Below are 25,121 nucleotides of genomic sequence, written 5' to 3' on the forward strand. Positions count from 1 at the left end.
TAACCAGCAAGCTTTTAATGCTTGTAATGCACTTTCAGTATTTGTCTCAGCTGTACTTACCTCAAGCACCTCCGCAGATTAGCTTTTTCATATAAATAGACACTTTTGTCTGCCTCTTGAACATAAGAGCTATTTCTTTTGATTTAGGGTTACCATATTTCAACAATCAAAAAAGAGGACGGGAGGAGCCCCGCCCCCGTCCTGCCCTAGCCCCGCCCCTGCCCCTTCCACTCCCTCCCACTTCCTGCCCTCCTCAGAACCCCCAACCCTCCCCCCCACTCCTTCTCCCCTGACTGCCCCCTCCTGGGACCCCTGCTCCTAACTGCCCCCCAGGACTCCACCCCCTACCTAAGCCTCCCTGCTCCTTGTCCCCTGACTGCCCCAACCCTTATCCACACCCCCACCCCCAGACAGACACCAGGGACTCCCACGCCCCATCCAACCACTCCCCACCCCCTGACAGCCCCCCCCCCCCCAGAACTCCTGACCCATCTAAACCTCTCTGCTCCCTGTCCCCTGACTGCCCCCTCCTGGGACCCCTGCTCCTAACTGCCCTCCAGAACCCCAACCCCTACCTGTACCCTGACTGCCCAAAACCTTACACCCCCCAACCCCCAGACAGCCCCCCCCCGAACTCCCGACCCATCCAACCCTGCTCCCTGTCTCTTGACTACCCCCCCCCAGAACCTCCCTGCCCCTTCTCCGGCCCCCTGGCCCCCTTACCGTGCCGCTCAGAACAGAGTGGGCAGCGCGGGGGGAGCAGGGGGAGGAGCTCCAGACTGCCGGAGGCCCGATGCGAACGGCGATTTGTGAATGCAGGGAGGGGGAGGGAGAGAGCGAGAGGAGGGGAGTGATCTCAAGTTGCAGGGGAGAGGAGGGGGAAGTGGAGGAGGGGCTCTGGCTCTCGGAGCCCCATGCAAGTGGCACGATCCGGCCGGCTGCCCTGTCAGCCACGCGCTCTCTGCATTGGGGGGAAATCCGGACATTTACGAATTCCCCCCGGACGCTATTTTTAACTCAAAAAAGCCGGACATGTCTGGCAGAATCCGGACAAATGGTAACCCTATTTGATTGCTTTATTTGGAAAGTAACTTTACTATGTGCTGCTATTTGATTTCAAAGGACACTGCCAGGTTCAAATGTAAATATTTTTGAAAAACAAATATAACAACTTCAAGCACTAAAACTGAAAGCAGTTTTAAAAATCTAATGCTCAGATTGTGTGAAAATTTACAAACATGCTTAACTTTATACACTGTGAGTAGCACCATTGACTTCAGTAGAACTACTTGCAGTGAGTTAAGTGTGTGGGTAAGTCTTTGCAAGATCAGAGTCTAATTTAATTTTTACATTTCTCTCCACTTGCAAAGTGAGAGCAGACTGGTCAATGTCACTTTATTAATAGTTTCTAGTCCATCTCATATCATTTAATACATTAGCAAGATGTAGCATAATATGGGTTTCAACTACTGTTTTTTGTTTTTTGCAGGGTTTAAACTGTTCATTGGAAAATTTTTGGTTGGTTGTTTAAGTCATGGCAATGTTTCTATTGGTCTTAGTCTTTGTGAAAACTTATTTTTACAAGACCTATGTTTTTAAGCCAAACCTGACCTAATTGTAACCTTTTTTTAAAGTAGTTTGATGTGAAATTCTAAGAAGTGGGGTTTTTACCCATGAAAGCTTATGCCCAAATAAATCTGTTAGTCTTTAAGGTGCCACCGGACTCCTTGTTGTTTTTGTGGATACAGACTAACATGGCTATCCTCGGATTCTTTAGTCTGGGGTTTCCAATTTTTTTAACCTCTGCACAGGTTGGAGTCCAACTATCCAAACAATAGGACTATCTACTGAAGGTGATACTTTTTGGAATTTGATCCAATATTCATATTGGTCTTCAGATATAGTCTCTATGACTGTATTGATAATATCTCTTCACCACCACCACCTTTCATATGGGTTTCACATTTTTTTTCTTACCCTCCGCGGTCACCTTCATAGAATAGCACTGAATGTTCATACGTCAGTGCTGTTTTATAACATGAAATACTGATTGGCTACTCTTCACTTGTTATCTCAAGTGCATTAATGCCAGAAGGGCAGGCTTGACCTAGTCTTACTGATTCATATGCACACTTGAAGTTAATTGCACAAATATTCTTTATTTCTTTTTAATTAAAGTCACACTTGGGCCAGCTCTATTAGGAGCTAAAAGCAGTTAGTCTTTTTGCAAACAGTTTTTCATGCTGCTTTATTTTTCCTTTTCATTTTATTGGTCCATGCAGGGCCGGCTCTGGCTTTCTGGCCGCCCCAAGCAAAAAAAAAACAAACAAACCCCGCAGCGGCCAGAACACCAAAGCAAAAAAACCTGCAGCGCGGCCGGAGCCAGGGTGCAGGGGGACTCCCTGCCCTGCAGATGTGCCCCGGCTAGAACGGGGAGGGGGAGGGAGAGGGAGCGGGGGGAGAGAGAAAAGGGGGGCGGCCAGGGCTTCAGCAGGGCACTGCCACGCGGCCCCTCCCGCCGTGCCCCCTGCCGGGAGGGCTCCGCACCACTCCGGTCGGCGGGGAGGGAAGGACGAGGACTGCCCTGCTGGGCTTGCTGCAGGGCGCTCCCGTCCTCCACGCAGCTGCCCCCTACAGGGCGGCCGGAGCAGAACAAAACAAAACAAAACAAAAAAAGCGGCCGTACCGCCCTAGGATTGGGCAGAATGCCGCCTCCTACAAGCTGCCGCCCCAAGCACCAGCTTGCTCGGCTGGTGCCTGGAGCCAGCCCTGCGTCCATGTTAAACTCCATTGTGGTTAAATTCAACCTCTTTAGCCTCTTTCAAAGAATGGTTCTTGTGTACTGAACCCTCTGTCACATTCTGGGCTGCAGTCCAGACCAATGAGGGGTGTGTCACCAACCACCCTATAACCTTGGGTGCTTTGCAATGCTCTGCTGTTGTAGCTCCCAACTTGGGCTTCTCACAACACACAACACAATCCTTTGGACAAAGATTATATGGCTATACTAGTGTGTGGGATGTGAATACAGGGGTCCTTTTGGTCACACCATCTTCATGCAATAAATCTTTCCTTTGAAAGGGTGACAAACTTAACACAGTTAGTAATAAATTTGTTTGTTTAGTTATATTTCTTTGATGCACCCTATTATCCTATCCACATTTTGGGGGACTAATGGCTTCAAAGGACTTTACTTTCAAGCTTTCTTTCACCATAAAATTCTTCCACTTGGACATAGAGTAATCTATAGAACGGACCCATCCTAATATAACTTGGACCTAAAAATACTTGTCAACTTTGTTGTCTCCCATTGTAGCCTATGACTTAGACTCAGCCTCTTCTTTACGTGCCTAATGAAATGAAAGTGGTGAGGTGCTTCATATTTAAGGAACTAAAACTGCCATGGATGAGACAACAGGAGATGGATGAGTGAAATAATTTAGGTACTTGAAGACCACTCCCAACATACTGGAAAATATTACTGATGTGGTCTTGAAGTGTTTCCAGAACAATCTGCCTTTAATAGAAATAATACTTGTGTTCTCCTCAGTAAGTGACATATATAATGTGTTCATTAATTCTGGTGTAGCCATTGGACATTTTCAAAGCATGTTCAAGTGGTTTACATAGTTTGCATAATATGAGTATTTGTTTATAGGTAGGCTCTTTAGCATTAAAAATGTTCTATTTTTGTCTTTTGATTGAACTAATTCTCATATTAAGAACAATTAACATAAGCTAATATCATATACAAACTTTTAAATCAAATATTAAATATGTGTGACCACACCAGGGGATTGCATTTTAACTAAATCAGTTTGTTTAATGGTACAAAAACAGTGTGTAGACCAGCCCTAAAGAGGAGTGTGTTCATCCATAGGCTCTGAAAGTGAGGCTCCATCCATCTCTTCTAAGAAAGTTTCTTTAAAGTGCAGGTTTACTCTGAAAACTAAATACAAATGATTCAGATTTTTTTTTCTTTTTGTGCATAGAGTCATATCTATTTGCTTTACTGAAATAAATAAGTGTTTTTCATGTTAGCTTTGCAGAACCAACACAGCTAAGATTAAGTTAATGGGATTCTATTCCATTTTGTGTTTCATCAAGAGAATTGTTTACTGAGTTCCAATTCACTGCACTTCTGTAAACCTATGTGATGGGAATGGGATTGCACAGGTGTTACTAAGGGAATGAGATGGAAAGAGGCCAGCTTGATTCTCAAAGGCCAAGATGAGTTATCAGAAGTAATTGTACATCAGGCACATACGATTCACAAATTAGCATGGTAGTGCCATTCTGACTTGTCAGTTTTCAGAGTACAACTACATTTGGTGATTCAGTTCCCCCACCTATAAAATGGGGAAAAGATTGTTTCCTTTTTGTGAAACAGTTTGAGATACTCTGGTAAAAGGTACTGTTGTAAATTTTTTGAGGTAGGGATTATGTCTTCCTCTGTCTCCTGTGGAGCACTCGGTACGTGTTCAGTAAATATAATTGCTTTTAACTTTACCAATTTTCACCTGCAGTACTAAGAAAATGGGGCAACTACATGTGAGCAGTTTGAGTCCATATTTTTTCCCCATGTAAATATCCATAAATCCTAGATTTTTAAAGGTGCTGCTTTGCTCAACATTGCAGTGCCTAAGTCATCAAAAGTTACTTAGGCACTTAGGAACCTAATTCCCATTGACTTTCAAATTATTTTAATCTATATTGATGATAATCTAAAAGTATGCAAAATTCTTTTTAAAGTGCCCTTTAACAACACAGGGCCAAATTCTGAAGTCAGTGGAAGTACTCCAGATTTATACCAGAGGTAGATTTTGGCCTATAATTTACATCTTATTAGATCACAGTGCACTTACTATGGGTTTCTGCTCGAAATGTTGACTCAAAACATGAAACAGGAAATGAAATGGGTCAGCTAGTACATATGAGTGCTGCTGGATTACTGGTAGCAATGAGGGGATTCTAGGATGAAACTGGTTTTATATCGGCAGTGAAGAATATAAGGATTCACTTTGGTTGAATTTGCTTAAAAGAGGAAAAAATGTTATGCAACAGATGGTCACTAATCTTTAAAAATATTAATTTAAAAATGTACTTGTGTATGTTGTAACCAATACAAATATGAAGAAAATAAATTTGTAAGCTAAACCAGTGCAAACTTTTAAAATAACATGTAATTTTTAAAATATTTTTTATTTCAAGATAAATTTTGGCAAGATACATGTTGTAATAAGGGTGAAAAAATGTGTTTCTAACTAAGTATTCAGACCCTAAAACTGAGGGCTTACAGTCATCCTGAGTGCTGTTTCAGACAAGAAAAACAACATTCTCACGTCAGGTTTTCCATTCTTGACGCACCAGGTGAATGGGTTGTTTTACTAAGCATTTACACTGTGGTGGGAGGGGAAACCCAAAGGAAGGGAATGTAAAAGGGTGATGAGAGAGTGAACCAGCACCCAATGTTGTTGGATAGCTGTCAGTACTTGGAGCTCCAAGGTCTACTGCATTAATCTTTACAATGCCGCCAGCCATTAGCTAAGTGTGTTGCTGTGGCAGCAAATTCACATGCTGTCAGAGAGAGTGGAAGTAAGTTCTTAAAAGAAGTTTGCACAGGCAAGTTTAAATGCCCGTTAAAGTAAATGTACTGTCAGTTCTTTTTTCCCCACCCCCATCATTTATATGTTTTCAAACATTTAGTTTTAGATTTAGTTGTAACCTTAAATTTGAATTTCTTGTTTTTAAGTTTCTTTTAGCAATATTCTTTTCCCTTTAAGTTATTGATAGATGTCTACAGGCTTTCTCCAGTTTAATCTAGTTTTTTGTTTGGGATTACCAGTCTAACATTTACAGTATCTTTGTGATGATGGAGTTCTGTTAACAGGAATACTACAGGAGAGTGCATCCACTCCTGAAGTCCTAAAATAACAGGCTCACTTGGTCATGCCGTCTACTTACCAGACAAGTGGTTTTTTTTATGTAACTGCACTGTATTTACTTTTGTTATTGCATATAAATAACCAGTTACTATAGCAACTCTCACCTCACATGGTATTTACCCCTGCACACTGTATTAACTACAAACAGAGAACACCCAAAGAAACAATCACAGCATTCTGTCAGGTAGATTTAATGACCCAGAAAAACGGATACATGAAAATCCCCTTAACAATAGCCCAGCTCTCCCACCCACAAGATCTGGGCACAAAGGGGATCCTCCAACTGGAGATATCTTTCCTTCCAGAAGGACTGGAGCTCAGCTGTCTCCATAGCATTCTTCTCTCTCCTTTTGCCAAATCCCATGAAGCAATCCCTGCAGGGGATGGAGACTGGCTGGGATGGGGCAGACATGGGCAATCCAAGAAATAGGGGGAGATGCACATCTTTCTCCTTGAAAAGATTGTACACGCCATATTTTACATTATTTAGCGCAGGTTCCATTGTGCTCTGTGTACGAGGTGCTTTACAACCCCAAAAGACATGGTTTCTACTTCAGCCTTATTTAAGACAGACGTAAATTGAGCATGGCAAACAATAATGAAGGGAGGATAGGGAGATAAGGGTATAAACAATATGTTCACACAGTTACATAGGCTAGCTATGTCCCCAGCTTGATGGTTCCAGATCCCTTAAATGTAGTGTGGGGAGAAAGATTTGTTTTGTTTGGGGTGTTGTTGTGGGAGGGGGTTGTTTGTATTTTTGTTTTGTTTGGGGAGGGATTGTTTTCTCTTCAAAGCCTTTGTGGATTTTGCCCTGGTTGGCTGATTTCATGTAGTTACAGCAGTTATAGAAGTTCGTCTAAAGGAGGAAGGAAGAAAGGACAGTGGCTTTGCTGACTAGTCCAAGGAGGGAGATCCATGCATATAGGGGGGTAGGCAAGAAAACATGAAGACAGGTTCAGTGTTGCTTTCACATAGATTATTGATTATTCAAGTCACGTGTGTAAGCTGCTTAGTAAAACTGTGGCCAGATAAAATTATTTTGTTCAGGATAAGATTGCTATGATTAACCATTGCAAGAAGGTGCCCTGCTTAAATTCTTAGTTCACTTTATACTGTTAATTATAAAAGTATCATCCTGCTTCTACTGTGTGTTGACAACTTCAAACATCTGTAAAGAAACAAGAAAAATTGGTGTTTATTTATCCACAGGACATGTCCTTATAGATATTTCAAGCACAAACAAGATACTTAATGACAGCCTAGAGGAAAGTGTAAGTATTTTTTACCCTATCTAACCTTTTTGAAATAAAAAAACAGTTTTACTTTAATTTTAAATAACCCTATTATCACTTGCTTACTTTTAAAGTTCAAAAAATTTCATAAAGAGATTATATCTGAACTGGAGAAGAAAACGGAACTGGATGTAAAATATATGAATGTAAGTACACTGAATTAAATACCAGAAAAGAAAGATCATATATTTATTTGCATTGTGCATAGCCATAGCAATTGTTTGTGCCTTTTTAAAATGATAATTTACAAAAGGAGCATACATAGAATTTGATCTTTAACTACTGAGGGATGTTTTCAACTTCTTTGGTTTATTTTAGAAGTTATTCTGTAATGTACAACTATATATTAGAGAATATTATCTAAATCCTAAATTTAAAAAAAATTCTGTAATATTTTTCATTTATTTTAATTGTAAATGAAAAACCTGAGAGTGAATTAACAATGGAATTTTGTTTTGAACTAGATTCTCCAACATGAAGAAAAATAATTGACACATTTGTAGCTTTAATGTTAATCATCATAACAATACAGTGAATTTCTTAGCTGCCTGCATTAGTGCTCTGATAGTTGTATTGTTGCATGCACTGCAAGATACTTCAATGCTTTGATTGCAGGCAACTTTAAAGCGATACCAAACAGAACACAGAAGCAAGTTAGATTCATTGGAAAAATCTCAGGCTGAGCTGAAAAAAATCAAAAGGAAAAGTCAAGGTGGAAGAAACGCAATGAAATATGAGAATAAAGAATTTGAGGTTAGTGTACTCGCTCCTCTCACTTATTGGCTTTTCTCTTCTATCCAGTTTAGGGAAACTGGTCAATAATAGAAAACTTAAGCTGTTAGTTCAAGTTCTCCTGAATCCACTTTAGAGCAAACTGACCTTGATTTCTATGCCTGTAATATATTTAATTATCATATAGAATAATTCCTATATTAGTTATTTGGCAACAGTTAGACAGAAGAACTTCAAAGCAGTTATTGTTGCTTTTGATTTTTCCCAAGTTATTTTGGGTTAAGAAGATTACTAGCATATGTAATAAAAAAAACCTGACATTAAGGTTTAGGGTCCAATCCTATACTCCTTACATGGAGTCCCATTGATTGCATTACTCTTTGTAGGATCAAGCCCTGGATTTTGTTTTTAATGTAGCTTCTATTTGTGTACTAGCAATTAATTATGGGTTGTAGTAATGGCATTTGGATTTCTGACTACTGGATTTATAATCAACATCAAATAGTAGGACATCTGAATACTATTACTTGTGGCCACAATTAATTGAGACTTATTATGTATTCCAGTACATACAAGCTTGAATTCTTAACTGTACCCAAGCAAGTTCAGACACAATGAGGGGCCGGGGAGGGTGGGCAGAGGGTTGACAGAGGGCCAGTCACAGTTCCCTGATTCTGTTCCAGAAGCTGTGAATGGGTGACAGGATGGATCACTTGGTGATCACCTGTTCTGTTCATTCCCTCTGGGGCATTTGGCATTGGCCACTGTTGGAAGACAGGATACTGGGCTAGATCAACCTTTCATCTGACCCAATATGGCCGTTCTTATGTTCCGCCTGGTCTTGGTATAACATAAAGCTTCAGGGGGACAGCTTTAAGTGATGCTGTTGGCAGAAGACCATCTACCAGTAGAGAATCAGGACTAGTGGAGCCTCACTTCATCACACACCCCTCCCCTTCCTTCCACTGACAAACTCCCTCTCTGCCATTTTATCTCCAACCCCCACCCCCTTTACACAAGTTCCTAGTGGCGCAGGTGGTATCAGCAAGTGGCAGAGTAGGTGCAGGAGGTTCCAGTATGCTACAGGGGGACATTGTGTTGCCATCTTCGAGGGGAGACGTAAAACTTAGGACTGACTCTTTGTGTTAATTAAAGATCACCAGGTAATCTTTGTAAAAGATTGGTCTTAACTCCTCTGTGTACATATAACAGTTGCCTGTAGTAACAATAGTGGGTGAAGTTAGACCTGTGTGTAGTTGGTCTATCAGTTGAAGTTTTTGAGGTGCTTTGGAAACCTTCATTCTGAAAGGTGTTACGCTAAACATAATATATTATCACTTAGTATTACCTGTCCTAGTGATCCTATAAAAAGCCTTGCCATTTTGATGCAAAATAAAAAATAGTAACATTGTGAAAGTAAACAGGTAGATTGTGCTGTTGCTTCAAATAATGGTACAAATTTTAATGTAAATGTTTTGTATGTATCAGATATACACAAATACTTGTTTATTTGCAGTTTTCTTTGCACTTCCTTCCTTCAGTCTTCAATTCATGTTACTTATTCTTTTAATTTTTTTCTTTATCTTCTATTTTCAATGTGTTTTCTTTATAAAATAGTTGACATTTTAGCCAAGTATATTGAACATAATGTTTAGCTACTGTTTCTAGTTATTTGTATAATAACCTAAGTTCAGTAGAGGAAGGATTGTCTTGTGGTTAAGGTACTAGACTGGGATTCAGAAGATCAAAGTTTAATTCCCACCTCTCCCGTAGACTTCCTTGATGACCTTGGTCAGGTCTCAATCTCTCGGTGACTCAGTTCCCCAGCCATAAATTGAGGTAGTGATAGTTCCATACTTCACGGTGGTTTTGTGAGGATAAGTTTGTTAATATTTGTGAAACACTGATGGACTATAGTGATGGGAGCCCAGAGACAGGACCTGTGAGATAAAAAAAAAAAAAAGACAGATAGTAGATAATAACATCTGAAGTTTAAAAAAAATACACAAATTGATTTGTTCTGCTCACTTTCTGCTAGTCTGAAATAATCTTATGATTTATTTCAGTTCTGTGTGGAGGCTAGAAGTTCTTTCTCTTTGCTGCTGCACTATATGGATTTTGTTTTTGTCTTCTAATATGTGGATGATTACTGGCAAACAGTCAGTTTTGTCTACTTTGGTGGGCATAGTAAGGATAAATAATTATCTGAAATGTAAAAGAGAGGTTTAAAGCAAAAGCTTCATGTTCCTTTACATAAAGGAATTTAGATTACTAGATTTCTTAAAATAATTCCAGAAAGGAACAAGATATGCTTAAATAAGTAGGGTTGTGTAAGAAAAGTCAAGCTCATGAGTAGCCTGTGCATAATTCATTATTAATTTATTAATTATTATTATTTAGTATTTGGAAACTGTGAGTTCTCGACAGAGTGATATTCAAAGATTTATTGCTGAAGGTTGCAGAGAAGCTCTACTTGAAGAAAAAAGAAGATTCTGTTTTCTGGTTGACAAGCACTGCAGTTTAACTCAGCACATGCACTTCTATCATAAACAGGTCAGTGTGGCTGGAAATCTAGGTGGCATGAATGCAAACACTCATAGGGCTTAATCAGGTGAGGTAAAACTGATAGGCCTAATGAGGTGAGGCAAAACTCATCTCCTTAGTGTATGTTGAGGTCCATAAATGATAAAGATAATATAAAATACATTATGTAGCTCATGAAAATTTTATGTATTTAATAGAAAAATGTTTTCAATGCAGTATTTTCAGTTAGTAATCCATTACTTCTTGTAGTAATAAATTATGACAGGAAACCAAATATTATTGAAATATCTATGGATTGACAAAATAAATATTCCAATATCTCAGTCTTACAGTAGGGCAGTTATTTCTATCACATAGCATTACTTTAAGTTTGTATGTAAAGACTCCCTAGCAAGAGTATTTATATTAGGCTAAATTCTGTTCCCTGACACACGTACAACCCTATATACATCACTGAGTTTGCACTGATGTAATTAAAGGCAGAATATTCCCCTTTACAATCCAAATGTTGGTTTAACCAAAAAAAAAAAAAAAAAGATACATATTATGTAACTTTTTTTATTGGTTACAGTGTGCAGATTTACTTAACTCCAAGTTGCCTGGATGGCAGGAAATGTGTAGTGATGCCACAAAAGTGCCAGAAAAAGTTATGAATATGATAGAAGATATGAAGACGCCTGGTTCCACTCCAATCTCGGGAACTCCACAACCTTCACCAGTGACAGAGAGAAATAGTATGGTATGTATTGGTTACAAGTTCTCAAGGTTGGATTGACTTCCCTGATCTCTTCATGTACAAAAACATTTGGACTCAAAAGCCATAACAAACAACCTGAATTATGATTCTGGAATGAGTTACAAACTGGAGCCTCAGTCCAGTAAATAGATGCATCAGGTAGATTCTTGTATCTACACAAAGCCCCATTGACTCCAGTGAATTCTGGGTTGCCAGGAAAAAGAAGCCATAGGCTCTCATGTTCAGACCCCTATTTGTAGGGGAGATAATTTTTGGAAACATTTGAGTTTCTGAATGAAACTCAAGTAAATTGGTAGCATACAATGGTCCTAATATACTGAAATATACTCGAAACAGAGGGCACCTAAGTGTACTATAATTTACTTCAAGAGAGTATTTTTTCTGAATTAAAAAGAAACCTAACTTACTATTTTCAAATGATTGAAAAGATAATAGTGATTATATATCTGATGAAATATATAACAACCAGAATGTAACTGAATGGAATAGTTATGTTAGAAATTGGGCCCCACTCCTGCAACTGGTTCTGTGGGGAAGGTCCTTGCACCCTGTGGGTCCAGTGACAGAGGACTCCTCCAAGTTTATTTTTTTTCATCAAAGAAGTTGGGCAGCTAGGGACCTTCCACAATTTTAAGCTTGTCTAATTCAAGAATATTTGGTTATTACCTTTTAGAATTCAGTGCTGCAAGTAATCTAAGAGGTCCCTGTCATTTTGTTATTATGATAATATTATCTTAATAAAACTTTGTGTCTTTAGGTTGGAAGAGTGCCCCCTGCTCCTACAGTTAGAGCATTTACTAGTCCTTTAGTTGACATGTTTAACAATCCACCAGCAGTTCCAAAGGTTCCTTCGGAAAGATTAAATAATTCAGCAGGTGAGTTTTTACTTGTTGAAATGTTATTTTAATGTAGAAAATGGGCTTCACTTTCATCTTGCTACTGATAGCACAGTATGTCATTTGTATTTATTGTATATCTATCAAAAATTAGTGTAGCTGTCTTGGCTATCAAAGTAGTCACTATATGATATATCTTTGGAGTTCCAGCGGGAAAATCCTAGGGGAAGGAAAAATTGTCTTTCCAAAATGTTAGTGATATTCTTAGTAAAAAGATATTGCAGTAGGTAGCTGTCTAATAAGAAAAATTAAAATACTGAAGGAGGAAGAATGTTTTGTGGTAAAAGCCCAAGTCAAGAGATCTAGATTCTGTTGTAATCTCTAGAGCCATGCGCAGATACAAAATTTGTATCCACATCCAATCCATGATCCACAAACATGGTTTGGATGCAGATATCTGTGGCTATAAAGCGGATATCTGCAGATTTGCAGAGCTCTATCAATCTCTGCCAATTACTTCCTGATTAATTGTGAGCAAGACTCAAAGTGGGATTTTCAAAAGCACCTAATGTTTCACTTCAGTGGGAGTAGATTTCAGCTAATAGTCTTTGAAAATTCCACCTTTAACCTCCCTTTACCTAACTTCCCCAACTATAAAATGGTGAAAAATAGTAGTGCAGTGCTGGACCACATTTATTTAATGCCTGTAAAACTCTTGAGATTCTCTGATGAAAGTGTAATAAGTTTTAATATCCTCCTCGTGAAATACAGTATTTGGTCAGCCACATGACTATCGCTTTGCATTCTTGGCATATTGGTGTGCCATTTTGTAAAGCCAAATGGAAATTGCTAGCATTCTAATTTAGCTCGTTCTCTCTTAATCAAAGCGATTATTTCAGTGCATCCAAGTAGTAAAAATGAACAAATATTGCATTGTTTAAAAAGAGTGCCAAAAGTAGTTTTGAAAAACAAGTGTGAGGGAAAATGGGTCTACTATTTCATTGTTTCTCGCTGCTCAAATGGAAAATCCCATTAAGATTTGGGAAATGCCATTAAGATTAGGATATGTTGTATTGGTGTTAAAACATTACCTCCAGATTATATTCTGCTTGTTAGAAAAAAAAACCTAGGGCAAGATCATGAGTTAAGGAATGCACAAAATTCTCCAAGATAATCAAAATAATGCTTGGCTCTCCTGCTCAAACACACACAAACCATTTACAGTAACTCCTCACTTAACGTTGTAGTTATGTTCCTGAAAAATGCGACTTTAAGCGAAACGATGTTAAGCTAATCCAATTTCCCCATAAGAATTAATGTAAATGAGGGGGTTAGGTTCCAGGGACATTTTTTTCACCAAACGACTATATATAATATATATATATACATACACACACACACACACACAAAGTATAAGTTTTAAACAAACAATTTAATATTGGTACACACTGATGATGATTGTGAAGCTTGGTTGAGGGGGAGGAGTCAGAGGGTGGGATATTTCCCTGACTGCTTAAATGATGAACTAGCAATTGGCTGAGCCCTCAAGGGTTAACTCTCTCACTCTGCAAGGCAGCAGGAATGGAGGGAGATATGCGCATTTCCCTTAAGTACACTGCCTTGTTAATTAGATCAGCTTGCTGAGACCACAGCTTCTGCAAGCTCCCTCCGTCCTGAGCCCTGCTCTATGGAAGATGGGGTAAGCGGGGTGCAGGAGCAGGGGGGATGGGGACACCCTGACATTAGCCCCCCTCTTCCTTCCCTCCTCCCCGGCACAGCAAGCAGGAGTCTCGGGGAGCAGCTCCAAGGCAGAGGGCAGGAGCAGCACATGGCAGTGGGGGGAGGGACACAGCTGAACTGCAGGCAGCTGCTGCACAGGGAACTTAGGGGAGCGGGGAGCTGATAGGGGGCTGCCGGTCCACCCTGGTTCCAAGCCCCCACCAGCTAGCTGCAATGGGCTGCTCTTCCTGCAAGCAGTAGACAAAACAGGCGGCTGCCAAACGACATTTGAAGGGAGCATTACACAACTTTAAACGAGCATGTTCCCTAATTGATCAGCAACGTAACAACGTGAACCGGGACGACTTTAAGTGACGAGTTACTGTATTATGTGTAGAACTTATGTCATTGACAAAGATTTGAGACATCCCTGTAGTCACATTAATGTCCTGGTTTTTCAGTGGTGTCAAACACCTGCACCTTTCACTGACTTCAACTGAAGCTGAGTTCTTGTTACATCTGAAAAATCAGATTTTATAGGCCTTCAGTTTCTGAACACAGTTAAAGTCTTCTGGAACCGGAAATGATAGCATGTAAGGTTTCTCATCAATGTGTACTTTAGCAACATCCAGTCACTAAAGGAAACCAGTTGTGGTCATTAAATTTTGTACATGTTTTACATTTACTAATTTAAAGTTATTGCACTAGCCATAGCATTTCCTATACTTAGCAGAGGGAATATTGTGGTAATGTTAATTATTTGCAAATGGCAGTTGTGAAGATTTTACTGTAACTGGAAACCATTGAGCCAGGACAATAGATAGTTTGGATGAGCTGTTTGGTGGAAAAATTTGGTGCTGCTGTTGTATTTTTCTCCTTTTAGGTACCTGTTTCACTCTGTTACCCTGTGGTTATTGTTACACTGATTTTTTTAACAGGTAATTCAGATGATGCCAGTTTATCACGTTCAACTTCTGTTGCCACAGGACTGAACATAATGAAAAGGCAGAAAGTAAAAACTATCTTTCCACATACGGCTGGAACTAACAAGACATTACTTAGTTTTGCACAGGGAGATGTCATCACACTTCTTATAGCTGAAGAAAAGGATGGCTGGCTTTATGGGGAACATGACATAACTAAAGTGTAAGTCAATCAATGTATTACCTGATTCCCGCATCAGAGGGACAAATACATCTTATTCTATTTTGTCTATTTAAATTGCAAGTAGTTTTTTGCTTCCATGCTCACTGTCATTGATTGGGAATTCTGAGGGAAGTGTTCAGCAACCAGGAAGGTGTTACTGTGGAGGCAAATTTGTCATACAAAAATAAGTATATATACAAAATCCCCGGAAAACAATATCACCAAAAGCCAGGCATAAAAGCTAAATCTTCATCTAGCCTTGTTGAGCCTGCTCTTCCATACAGTGCCATCAATTTAAAAGTATAAATACTCAAATATATCAGGTTGTCCATTTTTTCCCTTTTTACAGAAAAGGATGGTTTCCATCATCATACACAAAGCTACTGGAAGAGCCAAGTGATGAAACAGTACATGTTCCAGTGCGAAGGTAATGTTATGCGGTTTGTTGAACTGTTTAAAGATCTTTAAACGTGACAGAAACTCTTTGTCCCAGCGATGCACACAGCCGATTACCCAGTCCTACTTTGCTCCCAGAGGTGCTGCTTGCCGGTGACTGATGAAAGAGAGAGAAATCCTTCCAGAATGCACTCAGTGTAAATCCTCCTGTCTTCCCCACCCTATCCTCCCCAGTGCACATGATGTGTTGGTCTACTCTGGTCACTTCCTGTTTTCCCCCTGGGCTCCACTCAGTTAAATCCATGCCGCTTTCCCCTCTCTCATAATCCAAATGCAGTAGGAACCATTAAATGAGCCTCTTCTGCTTTTTTCTGCTTGCTAGACAAAGACCCACCACATTCAGTCGAGGTGTTCACATTTTCTAATAAACTTTTTTTTCTTCTTAAAATTAATTTCTCCTAGTGTTTTATTGTTCAGTAATGTGATCTATACTATAAATATTTTCTAACATTATATGTTCTTTCTCATATGCCTTGATTACATACCATCTTCTTTCACCAAAGACCCATATTTTAAGCGCAAGTAGACCCACGGAAGTCAATGGGAGGACTCGTGTATTAAAAGCTAGGCACATGTTTTTATGTTCTTTGCTGGACTGGGGCCCAAACCAGTATTAGTTGTTGTTTTAATTAAGCTATTATGTGCTTTTCCCCCCCCTTTTAGCGCTGCACCAATCAGAAGTATCAGTTCTATAAATCTAGCAGATACAGGTGGTGTTGTCCTCCCCCCACCAGATTATCTGGGAACTTTGCAAACAGGCACAACTTCAGATATGAGAGCAGATTCTTCCAAAGGTACTACTGTTAAAGCACCTGTGGCCAGACCAGAAAGCACAACTCCTGTGAGTAAAATTGCGTTACATTTAATCAGTTATATGGGTCCAACTGTTCTTTTCCATCCTTATCATTTGTCTGGCCATCTGACTGAACTCCTCACAGGCTCGGTGTAGTGTTTTATCTTGTTCGCTATTGAAGACCATGTATGCATGTGCCTCATCAATCAGCAAACCCTCTTTGTGTCTGGGCATGGTGTAGCAAGCACTCCTCCTTTAGTGCCCCCTGCTGACAGCCATTGCAGTCCCATGGTGGGGTACTTCTTGCAACTCAGCCCACAGCCAGGTCACAGACAGTTCTACTCCTTCTGGGATAAACCAATAGTCTAACAAATAATAGTCCATTGGCCTTACATTGGGCCTTCAGTCCAACCCTGGACTCACGAGCCCTTACCACTGGTATCCAGAAGTTTCAGTAGTCCTTATCTGTGCACCTTCTTCAGTAGGCCAATAGTGGGGACAACAGTCCCACTCCCTTCCTCCCTCCCTCGGGTTCCAGTCCTGTGCCTTTTAATAAATAGTCAAGGCTTGACTACACAGACCCCTTGCTCCATCCCTGGACCACTTCCTATCTTCTTCCCCTGTTGAGAGCCTTTGCCATAGCCTCTTCCCAGAATCAAAGTGTATCAACTTCTCCCTCTCCAAACCTCTTCCACGGGCTCACTGCAGAGCTTCTTAGAACTTTCTGTCACCCAACTGGTTCTGCTGCAGGAGAGTTTGCTCCACTCCCTTGACAGGGCAATCCCCGCCCCAGCAGGAGTCTTCCTGCTCCCTGCAGGTCTCTTCACCAGTGCCAAGAATCCTGGGCAGACTTCCTTCCTTCCACTTTCCTTCCCAAGAGCCTTGGACTCCCAGGTGCAGCCCTACCTTCCTTCATGGAGGCTCTGTCTCTGCCAGCAGTCCCACTCAGCTCCCTGACTCCAGCCAGGCTTCTCTTGTTGAGAGAGCCAGAGACCTGCCTGGTTCAGCCTTTTTAATCCCCACCCCACCCCCCATACACACACTGCAGGTGTAGCCAGGGGAGGCTGATTGAGCCCACAGCTTACATTAACAACTTCTGCCCCCATCACACACCCCTAATGTCAAAGTCTCAGCAATTGCTCTCGACAAAATATTTTTTTTGGCCAAACTGTCCCCACTGTAAGAATTATTTTTCCTGATGTCTAATTTAAACTTTTTCCTTTGGAAGCTCAGGCTACTATTTATTAAACTACCTTGAACCACCTGAAATAATGTTTACTTCTCACTATTGTTATATAGTACCTCCTCTAATCTACATTTACAGGTTTGTCTACTTTTCTCTAAAACAGACATACCCACTTTCTCTTTCTCATGAATCCCTGTCATTTTATCAAATTGGTTACTCTTTATTAAGATTCTTACTAAAACAAAATAAGCATTTAATGTAAACAATTCTGTGTTGTTATTTCAGTTCAGAAAGTGGAGATGCTTTTTAGCATGTGTACAAAGGATAGATAGATTAGAAATAGACAGACAGACCCATTGTTTTTAATACATTCAAAAATAACAATGTAATAAACATTAAAAACTGAGTGCCTTGCATGGTGTCAAGTATCAGAGGGGTGGCCGTGTTAGTCTGTATCCACAAAAACAACGAGGTGTCCCGTGGCACCTTAAAGGCTAACAGATTTATTAGAGCATAAGCTTTCATGGGTAAAAACCCACTTCTTCCGATGCAACTGAAGATGCATCTGAAGAAGTGGGTTTTTTTACCCACGAAAGCTTATGCCCAAATAAATGTGTTAGTCTTTAAGGTGCTACCAGACTCCTCGTTGTTTTTATTAAAAACTGACATTTTATTTAATTGCTAATCAATAGCAGACAGGCCTAAAAATAACAATGCCAAAGTTAATATGTGTCCTTGGGGGCCTGATCCAATGGCCACTGAAGTCAGTTGGAGGCTTTCTATTGAGTTCTGTTGACACTGGATCAAGCCTTTTTAGGAAACACCACATTTTTTCCATTTCATGTCTTTAAGCTAACATTAAGAAGGGAGAGGAATTGTTTAGGAGCATAATTAGGAATAATATTATGATTTTTTGGAAGTGAAATTTAGGCTGAATGTTGAGAAAACTTCCCAGCACTGGAAGATATTAAACCCTTGAATAAAATCTCAAGGAAGATGATGGAAAATCCATCACTTACGTCATTTTAAAATTATAATAGTCCAAGCAATTGAGAGTAATGAGCCACATTCTGCCTTCAGAAAGATCTGTGCAACCCCATATAAGTAAATGGTATTGTGTGGGTATAACTGATGGTAGAATATAGCTCATAGTCTATAAAATAATCCTACACGGGCCAGGGGGAGTATTTAGATACACACATTAAGTCCCATATCCTGCAAACACGCACGACTGAATGGACTGCATTTTTTACCTATTCATTTGTAAGCCTGGTAGTTTAGCCATTAAATCTGAATACAAACGATGCATGTTGATTGCTGAGTGTATACCTAACTCTGATCAATGATTTTGCTCAATTGTTTCCCCAAATTCCTGAAGCAAAATACATGCTGGGGGGGGGGGGGGATCTGCTTTAATATAACCATCTGTAAGGTGGTAGTTGAAGCTCTGCTAAAACTGAGATGCAGTGCCACAGTAAGATGTCAAATTTTAATAGTGTATAATTCCATAGTGAGTGTCTTTAAATTCCATATTGCATACCATTCTGTCGCGAATGAATAACTAAACAGAATTCACATTTAGTTACTGCACCAGAAATAAACAGAAAGCTAGTATGACTGAATTAAATATTTTATAACTACAGTAAATTTAATTAGCACTGTAAACTGTCATGTTTGTGCTTGCTAAGTGATCTGCTGGCACATATAGTAGAAATGAGAATGCCCTTGTAAATCTCCTATATTTCACATTGCTACAGTATAAGTCTCAGAACATCCTGCTGGGAAAGTGAAAAGCAGAAACTGAAAGTTTGTTACATCTTTTTGATTAATATTAAAATATTCAGTTAATGATCAATAATATGTATATGATAGTACTTGAGAGCAGTGACTTTCAGGTGGCATCAGAAAACTATAGTCTTTATCAAAGAGGTCTCTCTCTCTCCTTTTTTAATTAATGTATTAATATAATTAGATATGTGCAAGTGCCTAGATACAATGGTGGTAGGCACTTTTTTAGATTAGACAAAATAGATTAGCCTATATATTTGTGTCTCCATATGTGTATTTGTGGTTCTCTGTCCATGTGTATCTCAAAAATGTAGAGAATGAGCAATATTTCTGGAAATTTATGAACTAGTAAATGCTATTTTTAATAAACAATAAGTAAATATTATCCAAAACATCACATTATTATAGTATTATTTTAAAGATTTGAACTCGGGCAAAAAGATTTACATTAAACACATTAACCAGTTATAAATACAAGTTATGATGATGTATCTGAAAGTTGGGTTATTTCCTTTAAAAATAAAATAATAAAATAGTGTGGGGGAAAAGGAGGGAGTATTTACATATGAAATAATGAAGTTTGACATGCCCAGAAGGGAAAAAAATTATCTGAATTCTCCTTGAGGACGAAACAATATTTCTTTGAAGAATTAATTGTCATAACATCAAAATTTGGATTGGCATAATTTTTTTAAATAAATCACATGACCTACAGTATATGGCTGATTCCTTTAAAGAATCTGAAAATTTGCCAGAAGTTCAGCTAGCCAGGTCTCCTGGAAATGTCCTCACTTACTACATATAGTTTCCAATGCAGTGAGCTTCCCTTTGATCCTCTGTTGTCTTGCTTAGGAGTTCTACAAGAATATTCGTACAAGAAGAATTACTTGTAGACACAAGCCAAAATATATATCACTTGCAGATGCAGAAACTCAAAGTTTCCCTGCCAAATGAGAGTGTTTGATAAATAATTCAATACCTCCCATGAAAAGTAAATGTCTGACTCTCGCAAAGGCTATGCTACAAGCTGGGGAGTGATTCCCCCGGTTGCGTATGCATACTTGCGCTAGCTCTCATCAAGATAGCAGCGTAGTCACGGTAGCAGCAGCGGCGTCTTTGGTCTAAAATCGTGCTTTTTTGATAGTAGGGACTTTTTTTAATTGCTGTTAAAGGGCTAACTGATTATTGCTAGTACATGGTGGCATTTGCTACTGGTTTTGTTTTTCTGATATGGTTTGTGTTTTATGTATTAAAGATGCCTAGAGCTTAGAATAAGCACCTTCTTATGGTATTTATGGATTTATAAGGGGGAAAGAAAATTTAAATGGTGCCTCATTACAATACACATACTGAAACTGATCTTGACATTAAAATACTGGCCTATGCTATGCAATTAATAAAAGGGGATTTTAAAACCTATATATAAAATACTTTAAAATGTGACATATACCCACTTGTGTATGACTCTCCTACCTATGTATTTATTAATTTTAAAATGTTAATTTGTTATGTGAGTATAAAATAGGGGACAGATCCTGGTATATCCACCAGAACTACAAGCTTAAATAGAAACCAGTAATTGAACACATTATCTGTTTGCTTATATGTCACTTCTGACAAGGCATTTAAGTGTAATCTTAATGTTTACGTTTCAAAAATATTTTCAGACTTGGAAACAGAATTAGTTGTTTTTAAAAAAAAAAAAATCAAAGCATTACTTCTCCTTCCTCCTGGCTTACATATTCCTTTAGGGATGAACGTTGCTTTTTTGGGGTGCATGACCATTCTTTCAATGCAGGAGTGCTGGGGGTGCAGTAGCACCCTTTGGCTTGAAGTGGTTTCCATCATATACAGGGTATAGTTTTCTTCAGTGGCTTTCAGCACACCCACTATAAATTGTTCCAACGCCACTGCTTCAATGGGTGTAATAACAATTTATACACTTGAGCATGACTACAACTCCTAATATTGTACATGTAAATGTTCTTCCAATAGCCACACTGCATTTGTTGTTAAACTCTGTAGACAGTTTTGCTATTACTTTGTTTGCTTTTGGATTTATTATTAGATGTGGTAAACAGCTGTTGTTGCCAGTGGTGCAAATAAAATCAATTTCTTGCCAGTACCAGAGGTGTGGGGGAGGCCACCAACTAAGGGGGGCATGTGACCCTCCATGTGACTCCTCACCGCCCCAGCCCAGGGCCCCCACGCTCTCCCCATCCCGTCTCCATGATCCATCCCATGTTAACTTGGAGGGGGGGCTCTGTCCTCCTCCTGCTGCACCGGGGAAAGGAGCAGAACCCCTGGCCCTTCCACGGAGCTGGGTCTCCGTCTGTGTACTACAGACTTAACAGCAGACCCACCAGAAGACCGTGCTGGGGGGGTGAGGCTAGGGGCGGGCGGGACAGCCATTGGAGGAGCTGCTGACGTTCTGTTCCTTTCCCCAATGCTGCCCCTCCCAGCGGGGAAAGGAGCAGAACCTCTAGCCCCGCCCCCAGCCCTCTTCTCCGGCAGGGTTGCTGCTGTGTCTTTCCGGTACTCCGTACCGGCTATAAATAGCTTGCTGGTATGGCATACCGGAGCATACTGGCATACTTGCACTGCTGGTTGTTGCTGACCTGCCAGATGTTTTCTTTATTTGGAACAGAAGATGTGACTAGCTGCTATATATTTCAAGGAAGAAGTCATTCAAATGCTATAGCCCATACATACTTGACGCCTTCTTACTAAAAGAGTACATCCAGATTGTTCACTGAGTGCTCTGAGCAAACCATTTTCTAAGCTACTTTTGAAGCCGTACTTCAAAAAGTGGTTTTACTTACTTACAATGATAAGTAATGAGTTCTGTTGCATAGAACTGTATGACCTCACTACCTTGTAGGGTTTCTAGGATAGCTTGCTCCTGTGAGAATAAAACTTCTTAAGCTCCATAAAATGGATTTCCAAAAAAATAAGATTTATATTCTAGCTTTGGGTGAATTTGTAAATCAACTACAGTAGAACCTCAGAGTTATGAATTGATCAATCAACCACACACCTCATTTGGAACTGGAAGTATGCAATCAGGAAGCACCAGAGACAAAAAAAGCAAATATAGTACAGTATTGTGTTTAACAAAAAAATACTGGAAAAGTTTTAAAAAAAAGATTTGACAAAGTATCGAGGAACTTCCAAAATAATTATGTGAATGAAGCACCTACATTATGAAACATTTGCAGTTTTCATTTTTGGATGAAGAATAAATGAGCCTTAACAATTATATAATGTCAGAATTATATATTGGTTCATTTATTCTGTGGCTAACTGGTGAGTCCTACTAGATCAACATGTCCTTTGACTATGATCACATTTGCAATAGTTTAAAGATTTATTAGCACAGTGGAAGTTGCTAAGCAAGCAGTACAGTGCGTTCTTTGCCATGTGACAGGGAAAGAGGTGACTTACTGTAGTTCTGTTAAATTATTGCATCAGTTAAGTTGTCTCAGCAGCATTGTGCTGTGTAGTTTTTCATGTGGTTAATTTACCTCTGGTGACTTTTAGAGACCATTCATTTTAGGTGATTTTTTAAAATTAATAAACATAATGATAGTGGCTCCTGTGCTGTCATTGCACGGAAAAACCCAGAGGAAGAGCAAAATCACCTGTAAAATTCTGGCGTGTTCCCCTTGGGTAGTTAGAGCTGCATGTTCCCCTCAGAGGAAAAGATGGGTTTATAGCCTCTTAGAAAGGAGAGAGGGGCACTACGGGCAAGCTCTGTGGATACGAAATGTACATAGGGAAAAGTGAGTTCCATAGCTCCTGAGGGTGTGATCTTCATCACTTCTGTCTGGGGTGCCCCTAAGGCCTGACAGCAACATTTCTGCAATGCCCACTTGCTGCCCCCAACCTTTTCCACTCCAGAAGGGATAGAAGTTGTAGAGAGAAATCACTGCCACTTACATCAGAAGGGAAGCCAGCTGTGGAGAGTCATGCCTGCTCTATGCCCCTTGCCTACTCCAACTCCTTCCCCTAAAAGAACCCACAAAACTCAGACCAAGTGGAGCTCACACTGAGGAGCTTGCGCATATTCAGGGAAAAGGGGAGCACAATGTAGAGTTACTCACTTACTGCCTGTCCTTCCCTCCATGTAACACCAGGCTGATCTAGAATATTCTGCACTATTAAGTTAGTGTTCAAATGGAACAATATACAATAGAATGCAATTTATACTGAAGCACAATTTAACTCACTGAAGTATTTTGACTTACAAAGAGTGGATAGCTTAGTGGCTTAGGTATTGGGGTTTTGCTTCTGTGTTCTTGGTTTAAAGTTGAGGCAATGAAAGTTACTTTCACTTCATGAAAACTCTCACTCACACAGACCTTGGGAGACAGGCCAGTCCTCACTTACAGACAGCCCCCCAACCTGAAGCAAATACTCACCAGCAACTACACAACACACCACAGAAACACTAACCCAGGAACCAATCCCTGTAACAAACCCCATTGCCTGCTCTGTCCCCATATCTACTCTAGCAACACCATCAGAGGACCTAACCAGGGGCATCTCTATGTATTTTGCTGCCCCAAGCACGGCAGTCAGGCGGCTTTCGGCGGCACGCCTGCGGGAGGTCCGCCGGTCCCGTGCCTTCAGCGTACCTGCCACCGAAGCTGCGGGACCAGCGGACCTCCCGCAGGCACGCCACTGAAGGCCGCCTGACTGCCGCCCTCACGGCGACCGGCAGGCCGCCCCCCGCGGCTTGCCGCCCCAGGCACGCGCTTGGTGCGCTGGTGCCTGGAGCCACCCCTGAACCCAACCACATGAGTCACACCATCAGGGGCTCATTCACCTGCACATCTACTAATGTGATATATGCCATCATCTGCCAACAGTGCCCCTCTGCCATGTACATTGGACAAACCGGACAGTCTCTACGTAAAAGAATAAATGGACACAAATCAGACATCAGGAATGGTAACATACAAAACCAGTAGGAGAACACTTCAATCTCCCTGGACATTCTATAACCGATTTTAAAGTAGCCATACTTCAACAAAAAAACTTCAAAAACAGACTTCAAAGAGAAACTGCAGAGCTACAATTCATTTGCAAATTTAACACCATTAATTTGGGTTTGACTAGGGACTGGGAGTGGCTAGCTCACTACAAAAGCAATTTTCCCTCTCTTGGTATTGACACCTCCTCATCAATTATTGGGAGTGGACCACATCCACCCTGATTGAATTGGCCCTGTCAACACTGGTTCTCCACTTGTCAGGTAACTCCCTTCTCTTCCTGTGTCAGTATATTTATGCCTGCATCTGTAATTTTCGCTCCATGCATCTGAAGAAGTGGGTTTTTTACCCACGAAAGCTTATGCCCAAATAAATCTGTTAGTCTTTAAGGTGCCACCGGACTCCTCGTTGTTTTTGTGGATACAGACTAACACGGCTACCCTTCTGATATTTCACTTCATGGGGCAGAAAGATTCCTTACAGAACAATTACATTTAAAAGGATTAGTATAGCAGCCCAGATTTTAAAAATACTTCATTTTGATGGGAGGGGAGGCGTGTTTGTTTAATAACAAGCAACCCATGATTCAGGCTATGATACACCAAGGTATTTAAACACTTTAAGGGTGTGAGCAATCTCATTGACTTCAATGGGACTGCTCATGCACATAAAGTTAGTCACATGCTTAAGTACCTTGCTGAATTGGGGCCTAAATGAGTATGGATCCCTAAATACCTTTTCACCCATACTGGTGAAATTAGAAACCACACATCTAGATTTAACTATATTGATACAATTGTTTAATGTACATAAAAACAAAGGTTTTATAGACCCTTGTTTACCAATCCAATTTTCTTTCTAACAGTTGTATACTTAAAAAATTAAACACCTAGAATACCCATGCAAAGGAAATGCTTAGTGTAAACCAAA

General features: G+C 40.1%; 1 protein-coding gene across 1 annotated transcript in view; it reads left to right on the top strand.

Moving 5' to 3' along the window:
* The window catches only part of BAIAP2L1 (BAR/IMD domain containing adaptor protein 2 like 1), a 65,194-nt gene that overhangs the window by 37,470 nt on the left and 2,603 nt on the right, over positions 1–25,121 (top strand). Inside the window, exons 4-12 of the mRNA XM_065411984.1 lie at positions 7,158–7,219; positions 7,315–7,386; positions 7,856–7,993; positions 10,373–10,525; positions 11,088–11,255; positions 12,031–12,148; positions 14,767–14,974; positions 15,324–15,401; positions 16,094–16,271. Coding sequence (XP_065268056.1) covers positions 7,158–7,219; positions 7,315–7,386; positions 7,856–7,993; positions 10,373–10,525; positions 11,088–11,255; positions 12,031–12,148; positions 14,767–14,974; positions 15,324–15,401; positions 16,094–16,271 — 1,175 coding nt within the window. The remainder of the gene's footprint in view (positions 1–7,157; positions 7,220–7,314; positions 7,387–7,855; positions 7,994–10,372; positions 10,526–11,087; positions 11,256–12,030; positions 12,149–14,766; positions 14,975–15,323; positions 15,402–16,093; positions 16,272–25,121) is intronic.

Source organism: Emys orbicularis, chromosome 10, assembly GCF_028017835.1.
Source record: "Emys orbicularis isolate rEmyOrb1 chromosome 10, rEmyOrb1.hap1, whole genome shotgun sequence".
In the NCBI taxonomy this organism is placed as follows: Eukaryota; Metazoa; Chordata; order Testudines; family Emydidae; genus Emys; species Emys orbicularis.